Source organism: Octopus bimaculoides, chromosome 1, assembly GCF_046866305.1.
Source record: "Octopus bimaculoides isolate indiv1 chromosome 1, ASM4686630v1, whole genome shotgun sequence".
Classification (NCBI taxonomy): Eukaryota; Metazoa; Mollusca; class Cephalopoda; order Octopoda; family Octopodidae; genus Octopus; species Octopus bimaculoides.
This window is the reverse complement of record NC_142928.1, coordinates 159017313-159032917: the sequence shown is the minus strand read 5'-3', so window position 1 is coordinate 159032917 and position 15605 is coordinate 159017313. Positions and strand designations below refer to the sequence as shown.

General features: G+C 35.6%; 1 protein-coding gene across 3 annotated transcripts in view; it reads left to right on the top strand.

Annotated features, from left to right (window-relative positions):
- The first annotated feature begins 619 nt into the window (after positions 1 to 619).
- The window catches only part of LOC106871408 (N-acetylglucosamine-1-phosphodiester alpha-N-acetylglucosaminidase), a 32928-nt gene continuing 17942 nt past the window's right edge, over positions 620 to 15605 (top strand). Inside the window, exons 1-4 of one of the 3 annotated variants that reach the window (XM_014917831.3) lie at positions 620 to 1103; positions 10579 to 11039; positions 13411 to 13504; positions 14700 to 14833. In XM_014917831.3, coding sequence (XP_014773317.1) covers positions 1045 to 1103; positions 10579 to 11039; positions 13411 to 13504; positions 14700 to 14833 — 748 coding nt within the window. In that variant the 5' untranslated portion in view covers positions 620 to 1044. Of the gene's footprint in view, positions 1104 to 7679; positions 10146 to 10578; positions 11040 to 13410; positions 13505 to 14699; positions 14834 to 15605 lie in introns of those variants that run through there. The other 2 variants (XM_014917833.3, XM_052972017.2) reach the window with 2 other exon arrangements.

Sequence of the window (15605 nt, the reverse complement as noted above, 5' to 3'; positions counted from 1 at the left end):
CAAGGTGCCATGCAGTGAACTGAACCGGAAACTATGTGGTTGGGAAGCGAGCTTCTTACCACACAGCCGCGCCTCCGCCTAGGATGATGTATTGATTTTGCTTTAAAACTAAGAAATCTTTCGGTTTAAAAAAGAAAGTAGTTTGTTGACCTCTCTCGCAAAAGTATATTTTACCTTTTACCTTTTATTTGTTTCAGTCATTGGACTGCGGCCATACTGGAGCACAGTCTTGAAGGCTTTAGTCTAGCAAATCGATCCCAGTACTTATTTTTAAAGTCGGGTCCTTATTCTTTCCGGTCCTCTTGTCGAACCGCTCAGTTACAAGGACGTGAAAAAACCAGTACCGATTACCATGCGGTGGTGGGTGAACAAACACAAATACACACACATAAATGTATACATATATAGGACCGGCTTCTTTCTATTCACAAGACTTTAGTCAGCCTAGTGTCTATAGCAGAGGATACCTGCCCAGTGTATTGTACAGCGGGATTGAACCCGAGATGATATGATTGAGAAGCAAGCTTCTTTCTCTGTAAAAAAAAGTTGTTGATCAGCCGCATTTGCGTGATAAGTGGGAACAGGATACGCTGACATGTCTAAGTCTGATCATTTCAGAGTGCAAACGGATTAGCCCCCATGGAGTGTCGAGTAGTATGATCCAAAAGTTTAGGAATTTATGTAAACCTGATGTGGTGAATTGAAATCTATAACAATTTTCACGACGTCAAGTGATATGTCAATTTCACATGTTACACGTGTTCGAGTCAATGTATTCTTTTTTTATGCAGAGAAGGACATATAGCAAGATAGAAGACGTTCACCTTTTGTGTTAAAAAAAAATGGGAAGAATCTTTGAGAAGGGGAATAACTCTTGAGTTTATATCACGTGAACAATGTTGCCAACGAGCCAATAACTCGGGTATAAATACCCTTAAGCGCGCACGCACATTCAGGCAATTGTCATGTGTTGATATTCCTGTCAAGTAGTCTCTGTGTTTTTATTCGTGTAAACATTGTAAATATCCATGACGTCCACAAGATATGTATCAAATATTTTTAATTTTCATTGCCATTCACCGTGTTGTCGAAACAGTAGAAGGGTAATGTATTTTTTGTTTTTTTCTTTTCTTTTCGTATTTGATGGCTATTCTCTTCCCGTCAACATTAACATTTAATTAGTACATTTATAGTTTACTACTGGATTGTTTATTTTAACTACTTATTAATTAAACTCTATGACTTTTCGTGTATAGGACTTCAATTAACGTGGCATCATTTTTTTTTTCTATCGAAGGTACGACCCTAACTAAATAAGTGATGAAATTTTCTTTTTAATTTGTATATTAAATAATTAACAGATATAGAATATCTTTTGTCCAAAATATGCAGGATATATATTTTTCATGCGTTTTTTTCCTAAAGTATTTTAGTTCTTAAAAACATTGATTTTCCTGGATCGTACAACTTGGGAAATTGATGATTCACTTTATTTATTAAGTAATTTGTGTTAGACTTGATTAATAATGCTTTATATTGTCCTTCCCTTGATCGTCGTTTATACGATGCTTGGTACTTTTATTTTCCTTTCTGTTGTTTCTCTTTAACGTGTGTGGGCAAATAGTCGATGTGCATATTCAATAATCGCCTGCTAGAAATAGAAGCAATATCACTCTCTGCTCTCTTAAAAATGGAAGGACACCTTGACAGATGTAATCCTCAAAATAGACGGGATTGTTATGTCTTGAATACTTTTGATCGGTGCTGCCCTGGGGCTGAATAACATATTTGATAAGTAGCCATACAGCGTCCCTCGAAACACGAACAAAGTTGTCCTCTGTCAAAGTCTTACGATTTAAAAGAAAATTTCACAAAGTTATTCCTTAAAAATCATAGCTGTGAAATGAATTATAAAAGAAGACACAATGTACGTAGAGCCTTCTCAGTGTTTTTGACTTCAGCGCACTTGTCATAAAACCTAATTATTGACTTTCTTTGTTTAAATAAGCGTATAAAAACAGAAATATCGATTATCGTTGTATAACACAAACATTCAACAGATATCCAGTCAGCTAAGTAATCGTTGTATGTAGCCAATGCTCTATTGTATACCTGGAGGAGTCAACAAAGAATTCTCTCCGTGGTTGATTGATCTGCTAACAATAGCAACCAAATTCCAGAAAATCACCCTTTACTGGCTTAGAAAAGTACATGGTGGTCGTACTCAGTTCCCTGCTCAAACAAGGAGATGGGATGGTCACAACTGTAATGTATCTCATCATAGATTTGCTTGATCATCGCTCGCCTGGGTTTAAACCTTGTGTGTATATAACTATTACATCTACAATCAAGTCATGCCTATAGCATTTCTGTCGTCACTTGAATATATTTCATTCAAGTTTTTCATTGGGTTTGGTTGTACTGAATAATGTGACACTGAATGCACTGTCTGAATAAAATAAAGGTTATCGCTGGAACACCTTTGATTATAGACCTGCTCAGTTAAGGCCGACCTGGGGCTAAACAACTTAAGTTGATATAACCCTTGAGCTTTACTGAATACTTTGCTTTAACAATAATACAATAAACCTAAAGATTTATTTGTTCAATGCACAAGACAGATATTTGTGTGAGGCAAGACTTAGAATAAACCACATTGGTACATGTTTCATCAACTATAAATCTACAGCTATTCTGTTCAAAGTCTGAAATCTGTAAGAGACACGTCCCACCCATGCCAGCATGGAAGGCGAATGTTAAATGACGATGATGATGAAGTAGTGTCAATTAAAGTGATTCCAGTTTAATTATAAATACTTACTTTATTGACCTTGAAAAGATGATTAACAAAGTTCAACTCAGCAGCATTTGAATTCTCAACATTGGGGCTGATAATTTGTCTATCATTATCATTACTATTTCTAATTATGTTTGTATGCATGTGTAATGTCCCTCTCCTTCTCTCTCTCTCTCTCTCTCCCTCTCTATGTATATTTCTGTACATGAGAGAGAGAGATAGTGTGTGTGTGTAGAGAGGCTTTTTGCCTCTTTTGCCAAAAAGCACTTGTCACCAAAACAAGTTGAATGTCCAGTCAGTTGTGCTAGATCCTCAGTGTCTAAACAGCCACACCCAATCAATCATCTCACTCCCTGGAGTAAACATCTATCATAACTTCAAGTCATTTAAAGCTGAAATCTGAATAACAGGATATGTGTGGAAGCCTGACAGGATGGTCAGAGCTTGAATGCTTTTGATTATAGATCTGTTCATGGCTAACCTGAACCCAAACAACAACAACAACAACAACAGCCAATGAGAGACTGTGGTTTCCTCATCAACCACCTTAAAAAAAATGAGAATATTGTCTTGGAAAAAAAAAACAAGTGGATGATTGTAATTGGAATGCCTTAGATCATGGTGATTTTTCTTCAGCATTGACCTAGGGTTAACCAACAGTTATTTTGCTGTAAGACAGAAAAATTGTCTTCACTTTCTTGCCAAGCAACAATAATAGGACATTCTTCATGGCAGACAAAATCTATCAACTTAATGTGTTCCCATGCTCTGTGTCTCTCCCACACATTTTTCCCATTCAGCAACTTCTCATAGTAATATTTTTATGTTTCTTTGTTCTTGATGTCAGTGAGGGCAAGTGTGCTACTATCATTCCATATACATACTTTTTCCCAATGAAATCATGATTTGTACATTTTGCACATTTGATCTTCTCAATGCTGATCATTGATAAATCTCTTACTTTCAACTTCTCTCCTTCCACAGCATACCTGGAATATCCTTTACATCCTATGACTTCTTCGAACCTTTCCTGCCCTGTCTCTTTTTCATTCATTTTTATGTCCATTTTTTTCTAGCATAGATTAAGCAAATATATATTATTGAGGCAATGTTTTATAAACATGTGTCCTTCCAGTTGCTGACCCTTACCTGTTTTTCAAGTACAGGGTATCGTATTCTACTTGTCTTTAACCTTTAGCGTTTAAACCAGCCATATCTGACCAAAATAATCTACCTGTTTTATCTTCAAACTGGTCAGATCCAGCCTCTCACACCTACTCTACAATGTTTTTCTAAAAATAAACAGTAACATTATTGAAACCTCAAAGCTACAAGGTAATGCATGACTAATTCAAATCAATGTGAATAAATAAGTATTACATTTGATAGAATAATCTGAATGCTAAAGGGTTAAAAGTACAAAAGCAGTGGATGATTTGTTGACAAGGAAATTCCAGCAAATTTCATTACATGCAGCTCAGTACTTTTTCAAGAGAAGTACACGCAATGTAAACATGCATACATACACAGATGTGTTTCAGTTACAAGTGAATTTGGTTGATGGAAACTCCATGAATCCTGTCTCACACACACACACGTGTGTGTGAGACAGGATTCATGGAGTTTCCATCAACCAAATTCACTTGTAACTGAAACACATCTGTCAAAGGTGCTGCACAGTGGGACTGAACCCAAAGCTGTCTGTTTAAGGAGTGAACTTCTTGACCACATGGCTATGTGGTTAAGAAGTTTGCTTCCCAAACACATGGTTTTGAGTTCAGTCCCACTGTGTGACATCTTGGCCAAGTGTCTTCAACTATAGCCTTGGGCCAACAAAAGCTTTGTGAGTGGATTTGGTAGATGGAAACTGAAAGAAGCCCATAATTCTCACACATAGATATATGTGTATATGTGATAGTTTGGAAATGAGCATCACTGTCATACAAGTGGTATTCTCTCTTACTAGTCTTTTGTGAATATGACTGGCCATGGAGAAACATTACTTTACTTGGAAACAAGTGAAGATTGGTGATAGAAAGGGCATCCAGTGACAGAAAAATCTGCCTCAACAAATTCTGTCTGAACCAATCAAGTAAGATAAAGTGTATATTAAATGATGGTAACCATCATGATCATCATCATGACAACACTAATAAGTATCACATTGTTGTTTTTTCATGTTTTTTTTTTCATGCTAACTCTAATGATAAGTATAGAAATAAGATTCCACCTTATGATTAATGCTACTTCAATTGAAAATTGATGTCTGTCATCATCATCATCTAATGTCTGCTTTCCATGCTGACATAGGTTGGACGGGTTGACTGAAAACTGGTAAGCTGGAGAGCTGCACCAGGTTCCAATCTGATTTGGCATGGTTTCTACAGCTGGTTGCCCTTACTAATGCCAATCACTCCAAGAGTGTAGTGGGTGCTTTTTACATACCACCAGCATGGATGCTACCTCATTCCCATGTCTTCCTGAGTCTACCTCCTCCACAGGTTTGCTCCACCATTAGAGTATGGCACTTCTTCACACCGCTATCCTTGTCTATATGCATCGCATGACCATACCAGTGCAGTTGTCTCTCTTGCACACTACATCTGATGCCACTTATGCCCAACTTTTGTCTCAAGACACTTACACTTTGTCATGCATGCACACTGACATTACACATCCAGTGAAGCATACTAACTTCATTTCTTACAAGCCTGCGCATTTCCTCGGCAGTCACAGCCCATGTTTCACTGCCATGTAGCATGGCTGTTCACACACAGGCATCATACAGTCTGCTTTTCACTCTGAGAGAAAGGCCTTTTGTTACCAGCCGAGGTATGAGCTCTCTGAACTTTGCCCAGCCAATTCTTATTCTAGCAGCTACACTCTCAGAACATGCACCCCCGCTACTGACTTGGTCACCTAGGTAATGGAAGTTATCAACTACTTCTAGATTTCACCTGGCATTTGATGGAGTCTATTTTCTGTACATTTTTAGTGTTAATTGTACCTGTGCACCTTCCACACACAAAAACTATTTTCCCTGTTAACCTTTCTCTGATATTGCTGCACTTTTACATGTCCATAGCTTACACTATGATCAAGCAAGGCTGTCTCCCTAAAGGGATTTGTGATTTGTCTGCTCTCCTATTTACAAAGATTTTGGTTTTTGCTAGATTTATTTGTTGATCAGCCACTTATAGGGTTGATGAAACATATACCAATGTGGTTTATCCCAAGTCTTTTCCTCACACAAGTATCTATCTTGTGCATTGAACAAATTATCTTTAGGTTTATTGTATTATTGTTAAAGCAAAGTATTCAGTAAAGCTCAAGGGTTATATCAACTAGTTTTTGCTAGATAAACTCTAAGGCCCTTTGATTCTAGACCTTGCTTCCATATGTCTGAAATTTCTTTTCAAGTTCTGATAGTGATAAGAACAAGGTCATCAGCATAATGGACCTCCCAGGGGCGGCTCACCTTAAATTCCTGTTATTGCCTGGAGGACTATGATGAACAATAGGGGCTGAGGACTGATCCTTGGTGAACTTCTACTTGTACCATAAATTCATCACTATACTCATTGCTAACTTACTGACAGTATCCCTGTACATGGCTTGTACAACTCTCACCAACCACTCATCTATCCCTAGCTTCCACATCGACTACCAGATAAGGGAGCAGCGTCTCTGTCAAAGGCTTTCTCCATGTCGACAAAAGCCAGGTACAAGGGTTTATTTTTGGCTACATATTTCTCCTGCATTATTTACATTATTTACATTTGATGGATATTTGTCCTCATCTTGTTTGTTGTTAACACATTTCAGCTGATATACCCTCCAGCCTTTATCAGGTGTCTTGAAGAAATTTCAAACCTGGATTCTCATTCCTAAGGTATTTTTCGATATTATTATTATTATTCAGTTCACTGCCTGGAATCAAACTCAGAATCTTGGAGTTAGTAGCCCATGCTCTTAACTACTACGCCATATGACGTAGTAGTTAAGAGCATGGGCTACTAACCCCAAGATTCCGAGTTTGATTCCAGGCAGTAACCTGAATAATAATAATAATAATAATAATAATAATAATAATAACAATAATATCGAAAAATACCTTAGGAATGAGAACCCAGGTTCGAAATTTTCCCAAGACAACTGATGAAGGCTGGAGGGTATATCAGCCGAAACGTGTTACCAGCAAACAAGATGAGGACAAATATCTGTCAAATGTAAATAATGTAAATGTACCTAATTCTTCATCTCTTAAATATAGAACTATTTCTCCTGCAGTTGCCTAACCAGGAATATAGCATCAGTCGTGCTCCTGTCTGGCACAAATCTGAACTGCATTTCATCTACACTAACTTTCTTCCTAACTGGTTGGGTTATGACCTTCTCTGTAACTTTCATCACCTGATCCAACAGTTTGATACATCTGTAATTATTTCTGTCTACGGCATCACCTTTGCCTTTTTAGCAATTGACTATAATGCTACTACATCAATTATTGGATATGACTTTCTCGTGGACAACCTGATTAACTATACGGGTGACTAGGCTATATCCTACTCCACCAGATATTTCAAGCATCTCAGTGGTGATTCCATTTAGCCCTGATCCTGAAGTTGTTAACAACTAAACTACATTGTGGGGTGCCCTCTTCACCTGGGAAAGTTTTGGCACTCTCAACAAAAGTTTATGCATATAAAACTTACAATGAAAGGCAACAACAAAGTTTGTTTTAGAAGCGTTGAGATGTATTGAAAGATACAGAAATAATTTTTTTTATTTCTGTATCTTTCAATACATCTCAACGCTTTTAAAACAAACTTTGTTTGTTTACTTTCATCATAAGTTGAATTTAACATTAGCATCTTATGAAGCTAAATCTATAAGTTCTAAAATTGCAGAAGAATTTGTTACTGGGCAGTTTAGCTTAATGGTAAAGCATTTGACACATTATCACAGGGATGTGAGTTTGAGTTTCATGGCTAGCCGGTAACATATTTTTCTGCAATGTACGGATAATTCATCCTGATCACGCTATTTTATTAGCATTATCGCGTGTTTGAGAATAAAAAAATTATTTCTATATCTTTTATGCATATAAATTTTTGTTGATATGACAGTCATTGATTTTTTTTCTTCAATTGACACAACACAAATCAGAACATGAAATGCCATTTCACTGACCCCTATGCTTAACATATCATTTTAAATGCAACACTGCATTCTGAATTAGGTTTACAAAATATCATCGTTACCTGAGAATTTTGACTATTGATGTTTCACACAAAAAAATTGACAATATAAAAAATAGGTAATGCTTTGTTGTTAGACTACATTTAGCTATAGATTTTCTCGGATGACTCTCTACTGAAAGCAGTTGTTTGAAAATATAAGCTAATAAACATCTGTTCCGCTTTATTATTGATTACCATTACCATTTACACATTTTACTGTCATTTCAATTCTACAGCAGCACATATGTTTATAGACAAACATGGTTTCTAACCAATAATAAATACTGAATGCATATAACTAAGGTCGTAAATCATTAGAACAAAAACTTTGTGGTACCAACTTCAGCTTGGTAATGTTTATCTCCCAGTGTAGCCCTTTTCTGCATCACATCCATATCAAAATTAACATTTTTTTTCCTCTTGGTTTCTAATTTCATAGAAGTACCAGTAATATACTGGAGCTCATCAACGAAATTGCCTTTTTATCCCTCCAGAGTTGATATGATAAGGTACCAGTCATGTACTTGGGTTGATGGTACTGACTAACCTCATCATCTCAAAACTACTAGCTAGTGCCTCCTAAATCAAAGCATTATAATATCATCAGCGTCATCTTTATCTACTCTACTACTTAATGGTAGCCTCTTGTTTTTTTGTTTTGGTTTTTGATGGGTAGGGTTGTTGTTTGTTTTTTTGTTATCCCTAAGTATTGATTTTGTCCAACTAAATTCAGACATTCCATTTCTGCTATTTAGTCTTGAGCTTTTGAGCCATTTCATCAAAGGTCTCCCCAATCAAGTCACCCTTGTTTGAGCAGACCTATTGAGACCAGTACTGACCAAGTAGACCTTACTTCTACTTTTTGCAATCTTGCAGAGTATTGACCTCAGAATGGTTTTCCTTTCATTTTTTCCTCTGTCTTTACTATACATCAACATTCCTGTTTCCTCTCCACACACATACACACACACACACACTCTTATAACCTACGCAACCACACACCATCTGTCTCTCTCATCCTTCCTCTGTCTACTGTATTGTCATTACTATTCTGGTGCTCTTCACCACTGCCCACATTTTTCTTTACTGTCAGTCATCTCCTACTCTTCCCTACCTTCTTCCAGCTCATATGCATCACTGATTACCCTACACCTTTTTCACTTTGCACTACATCCATCCCTCAATCCTACTTAATCTATACAGTTGTCACCTACCTCCCCTAATTATCATTCAGCCAACATATAACCCATGCACTCTCCACCCATACTTCCAGTTCTTCTGTCCCCACTCATTTCTACTCACCTCATTCATACCTTGAGGGTTTATCCTGACATCTCATTACCATTCTTTTTATTTCTTTCCAGTTCCACCCTGATCAATCCCACCCTCTCTTCTAAAATGTGACCAATGATGTAGCTCCTCCACAGCAATAAACCCTTTCTGCCCTGGTCTCTTCTCTCATAATTTGACCCCTTATCTCCTTGCATAAAGCTGACTACCCCAGAGTTCTTAGTCTTGCAAGCTGTATGAGAATCTTACTAATGCTGGTGCTACAGAAAAAAAACAGCACAGTACACAATGTAAAGTGGTTAGCATTAAGAAGGGCATCTAGCTGTAGAAACCATTCTAAGCAGACACTGGAGCACAATGCAGTCTTTGGGCTTGTTTGGTCCTGTCAAATCATTCAACACATGGCTGTATGAATCATGGACAGTAAATGATGATGGTTTGAAATTCCTGTATTTTTAACCTTTTCTGTTGTTTTGTCCCTATCTAAATCTTTCATTTGAGTGTAATGAGGTTCTAGTTTATATTTTGCTTTTATATACATGTTGTTGTTGATTGTTCCTTCTCGTGCCATACCTGGCTCATAAGGGCCAGTTTCCCAGTTTCATTGGTGTATAGGTTCCCCACCTGGATGGGACACCAGTCCATCACAGGTGAGCTGCTAGATGCAGGAGGAAAGAGTGAGAGAAGGTTGTGGCAAAAGAATCAGCAGAAGTTCACCATCACCTTCTGCCAGAGCTTAGGTGTTTCACTCATAAACACACACATCGCCTGGTCTGAGATTTGAACCTGTGATCCCTCCTTTCAAGGTTGATAAAGTAAGTACCAGCTGAGCATTGGGGTTGATGTAATCGACTTACTCCCTCTCCCGAAATTGCTGGCCTTGTGTCAACATTTAAACCATTAGTAATCTGATATTTGGAACATAACATGAACCTTTGCTGGAAGATTTTGACTTAAGTTACTTTAAAACAAGAAATTTGCATCATAGAACCAGGTGTAGTTTTACGTGGGTTGGTATCAAAAGGGTTAAGAATATTCTATAAATAAAACATAAGTATTTTAATTCAAATAAATAAGAAAATTTCTATCTCCCTTTTTCATTTAATTCTTGGTTTTGCACTTCATTTCTCTGTAATCAATATATTAAGTACAATAATACACTATATGCTATACATCTTCCTTATAAATGTGTGGTGTTGTGTCAGTATTAGAAATCAATTTTTATTTGTATGATTTATTTCCCTGTAGATTGGATGTCAATGGCATGGACTTACTTTTGCCGTACCACGGCCATCACGGACCACGACATAGCAACAGGTATGTTCGCAGCTGCCAACAAGCCAAATATGGAGACATGACTTATTCCATACATGCTGCTTACAAGAGCAATGGTAGTGATCCAACAGACATTCCACCACCTTTGGTTATATCAAAGTACATGATTAAAAAGTATGGTGATATGTTCAGTGAGCGTCATATCACAATTCACTACCAGCTCATTAACTATCCCTGGCAGACACTCAGTGTTTTAGAACCTCTGGAACCTAACAGCTGCAATAACAAAAATTCTTCAGTAAGAGCAACAGTGTTAGAGAGTGCTAAACGTATGAACTGTTTAGCTGCGACCAATGCAGGTTTCTTCAACACACATACAGGGGAATGTGTAGGTAATACAGGACGTTTTTGTTGTTGTAATTTTTTTTTCTCAGGTAAACAGTTTAGTATTTTATTGTTTCACATTTCAAAAATGTTTTTTTTTTCAGTTGAAAATAGCTCTTCATGTTATTTTAACTCTTATCTTTATTTTTTCGCTGTCAAAGTGATATTGTCTATAATACGAAAAGCACTTAGATTTGTCATCTCCCACATGACAAATTGAAATGTAACTTAATCTCATAAATAACAAGTACATAGGTACATAAATATATAATTAACTTGATGACAGATTTTATTTCCAGTCATTAACATAGCATCTAGTGTTCATAGTTGTGTCAAATTTTCATTCTCTGCAACCATCAGCTAATGCCACACTTTTATCCAACATTTATTTTCCATTCATGTTGCATATAAAGTACATTTGACTTTCCTACAAACAGCAATCAGTTACCTTATTGGACTGTAAATGTAATTTTATTTTTTTAATATAGTTGGGTGGGCATTTGAACAGATATACGAAGTGACAAAAGGAAATAACAATGTGAGAACTTGATGTGTTTCTTTTGCTGATGCCTGTACCCCAGCATGGTTGCCATCTAATGACTGAAACAAGTAAAAGATAAAAGATTATGCCTAAGGTGCAGGCTTGAGCATGTGATTTAGAAGTTAACTTTGCAATTATATGACTTTAGGTTTGTTCCTTCTGTGATACACCTTAGACAAGTACCTTCTATATCCTCGGGATAACCAGTGCTGTGAGTGAAACTGTAAGGAAGACTGTTCTGTGTCTGTGTGTATGTGTAAGTGGCACTATAGGTCTCAGGCCAACCAAAGCCTTATGAGTGAGTTTGATAGGTGGAAACTAAAAATCCTATCAAGTATATTCATATTTATATATATGTATATGTTTGTGCATGTGTGTATATGTTAGCATTTCCTTGTTTTGACTTTGCATCATACAAGCAGTGTCCTTTGTTTCCAATCTTCCATGAAAACATATCTGGCCATGAAGGAATATTACCTTACTTGAATACAGGTGAAAGTTGGTGACAGGAAGAGTATCTAGCCATAGAAAAATCTGCCACAATAAATTCCATCCCAACCCTCGTATACATGGAAAAGTGGACATTAAAATTATGATGATGATGAGATATACATGCACGCATGCACACACACACACACACACACACACACACACACACACACAGAGTATATATAGGTATGTGTGTGAGCGTCTCCATATTTTTTCACATTGACACCATTTTGTCAATGAAGGCATTGTTTATGCCTCTTGTAAACAAAATCATCTAACAGCAGTTAAACATCTGAAAACATAAAGTAAGTTACTTGAAAACAAGTAAGAGTTCATGTCTGCATACTGCCGCCAAAAATCTCATGAAACCCATAACACCATGGAAAAAGTAGATGGAAAAACCATAAGCTTATGACATTAATGCTTTGATATTTATTATGTGTAGCTCTGAAACTGATTAGAGAAAATTCTGTTTTGACTTATTTTACCAGATTTTGTTTTTGATTGTTCCATATAAAAGCTGAGACACTGTCATAAGAACTTTTAATTTAATGTGAATACAAGAGCACTAATGTAATTAATAAAAAATAAAAAATTTTCCTGTGATTTCACAAGAATCCATTTTAAATTGTTCATAAAGGTCTAGGTCCATCTATTTATGTATAGGTGCCCATTTGACTTCATACATGATGGATTTCTATTAAGAAATAACAATTTGAAATAGTTGTACACACTGCAAAGACTATATTGCAAAATAATTCATAGAGTTGTTGTAAGTTAAACTGAAATTATTGGCTTCTATAGAATTCCCCTTGAAACAGCTATTTTCTATATAAACACTAAAAACATTCTCTCATTTGTCTCAGTTCCTTAATTATTAGCATTCTATAAAAGAAAAAAAATTTTGAAAAAATTACGAAATTCCTCCAGGTTGCTATTATTTTCATCTTTAATGAAATGTCTCTCTTCATAAAATGTTTAATTAACAATTCATAGGTTATATCATGCTGACAGTTTCTAAAACGAATGAAATAGTGCTTTACATGATTACCACCAATTAGAAACTGTAAGAACATAATAAGTAAAGAAAAAAAATGAATTATCTTTTTTTCTTCATAATTCCTTAATTTCAAATATAAAGAAATGATTATCTCCTTCATAATAGCTGTCTTCTTTTCGGAAAACATGTGTTTAAAAATTTTTTTAGCAGGCTTGAAATAAAGGAATAATTATATTAAGACACCAAGAAAAGATAATTTCAAGTCTCACTTGACTCTCACATTTTTATGTCTTTCCTTGTTTGTTTTGTATAACTGCCCAAACACATGCATATATTTGATACATGAAGCATCAAAGCATATATTTAATCATTCTATATTTTATATTTACAGGTAATGTTGTGAGTAATGCTCATCTTGTTAAAGATTCAGGAGGTATTCAGAATGTTCACTTTGGTATTACAAAAGATGGAATGTTATATTTTGGGTAAGGAAAATATCTGTAATATTGGAGAGCTAACTAGTGTATGTAGTAACTATGAGCTTCATAGTTATCATTCTACCCTATTGTATGATGTAGAGTGCAGTATGGGGCAAGTCTAGTCTTTAACAGTATAATGGCAGCTTTAGACATATTTCAGTTTTATTGAACCACCTCAGCAAAACATAGTTTAACTTACTGCAAAGCTTACATGCCTAAGGAGTATATAAAATTTGGAGGAATGGACTCAGAACGCTGTAATAGCTTTAAAAAGTGTCTAGGGGAAAATATCCATTCTGTTTTAAATCTCAAACATTTTGTATACTTCTCTAGTCATATTAGACATGCAGTTAAAACAATGTTTTCCTGATAAGGTCTAATAAAACCAAAAATATGTCTGGAGTTTGTTGCCATACCAGTAAAGATCAAATTCATTCTCACTGTATTCCAATTTTCTAATTGATTAAAATTTTTTTTGTCAGAATCATTTAGATAGTGATTGTTTTTGTAACTAGAGGTTTTGTAACTAAAGATGTCTTGGCTTGCAGTATCATGTATGAGGAGCAACCACTTTTCTATGAGGTACTATAGCTGTTAAGTTAGCATCTTAGTCTACTGTGATGTATGAATTATGACAGTAGGTTGAGGGTATTAGGTTACAATATTAGGTACAATGGTTGTGATTGTAGGATGTTAGAATATTATGTACTGGTATTAGAACTGTGTGGTTAGAATTTTATACCACTGTAAAAGATGTTTAATTCCTTAAGGAAACAACCAAAGGAAAGAACTCCAGTAAGATCAGGGAGTGAATTTAGTATTTAAAACCAAATGGTGAAAGCAATAGACTTTGAAAGTTTGGACGAATAGATAGATGTATGGACAAGTCTAGCAGCAAGTGAAATGAGCATTCAAGCAAGCCTTAGGGAAATACTAAATTTTATAACTAACCACTTGATTTTGAAATAAAAAATAAAGGCACAGCTACAGGGATTGAATTCAGTATCATGTGGGTTAGCAGGTTAGCAGTGCATCCATTTACTAATTGATTTAGTTATTCTTAACTCTACTTTTTGAAAATATGTTCTCATTAAAGTCATTTTTGACACTGATTGTACTGCATTTGACAGTGTATTTCAAAAGCTATTCACTGTTTATAAATGTCTGTTTCTTAATTTTCTAATATGCTTTACTTCTTCAGGTATTTATCTGAAATAGATATTGTTGCCAAAGACTTTATTCAACTTGTTGGTGGTGTTATCTGGCTTATTAGAGATGGAAATGTGTATGTTGATGAAAGTGCAAAACTAGAATGTTCTGAATCACAAGAAAGTGGTAAGTTCTGGAACTTCAAACCACAAATCTTGTTGATACTACTGCTGTCTTGTTGAAATGGGTGTGGATTTATCAATAAATAATTCTATTTTAAACAAAATTGTATAATAGTCTAACATTATAGTCCTGACATTCATTGTCAGTTGTTATAACAACTGACAATGAATGTATGCTCATAAAGATAAATTAAGTCACCATATAAAGAGAAAAAAGACAGTTATGGTTGCTTCATCCAGCCAACAGACTGCTGTCTATCTTGAGGCTGAAATTACCCCACATGAAAATAAATAAATAGAAATGAAGGTCATCTGCCTAACCAAACTCATTAATGGGGCCAGTCATTAATCCACCAACATTATCTCTTCCTTTTGGTTCTCTATCAATGCCATTAGAACTCAAGAGTATCACCTCCACCTAAACCTTGCTTATGTATTTGCTTCTCTTCCTCTCAATATTTCTAATGTATTTCATCTATAATAAAATGCTCTATTCAGTTACTATCCAATATTTCCTTTAGAAGACTATAAACCTTTGCAACTCCCGACCTGTCCATATCTTCACCAAAAAGTCAACTTGCATAAGTTCAAGCTTAACATCAACCTATCAATCCTCCAGTCATAGATGATCTATACAGGCTGTGCCCACTGATTTTAATTGAAGGAAATAATAAAAAACAATTGTTCTCCTTACCCTTGGGATAAAATGTGTTCTTTACCGATGATAAAAAAAGGAGAGTATTTATTTTTTAACACTGCCGTTACTTTATTGATAA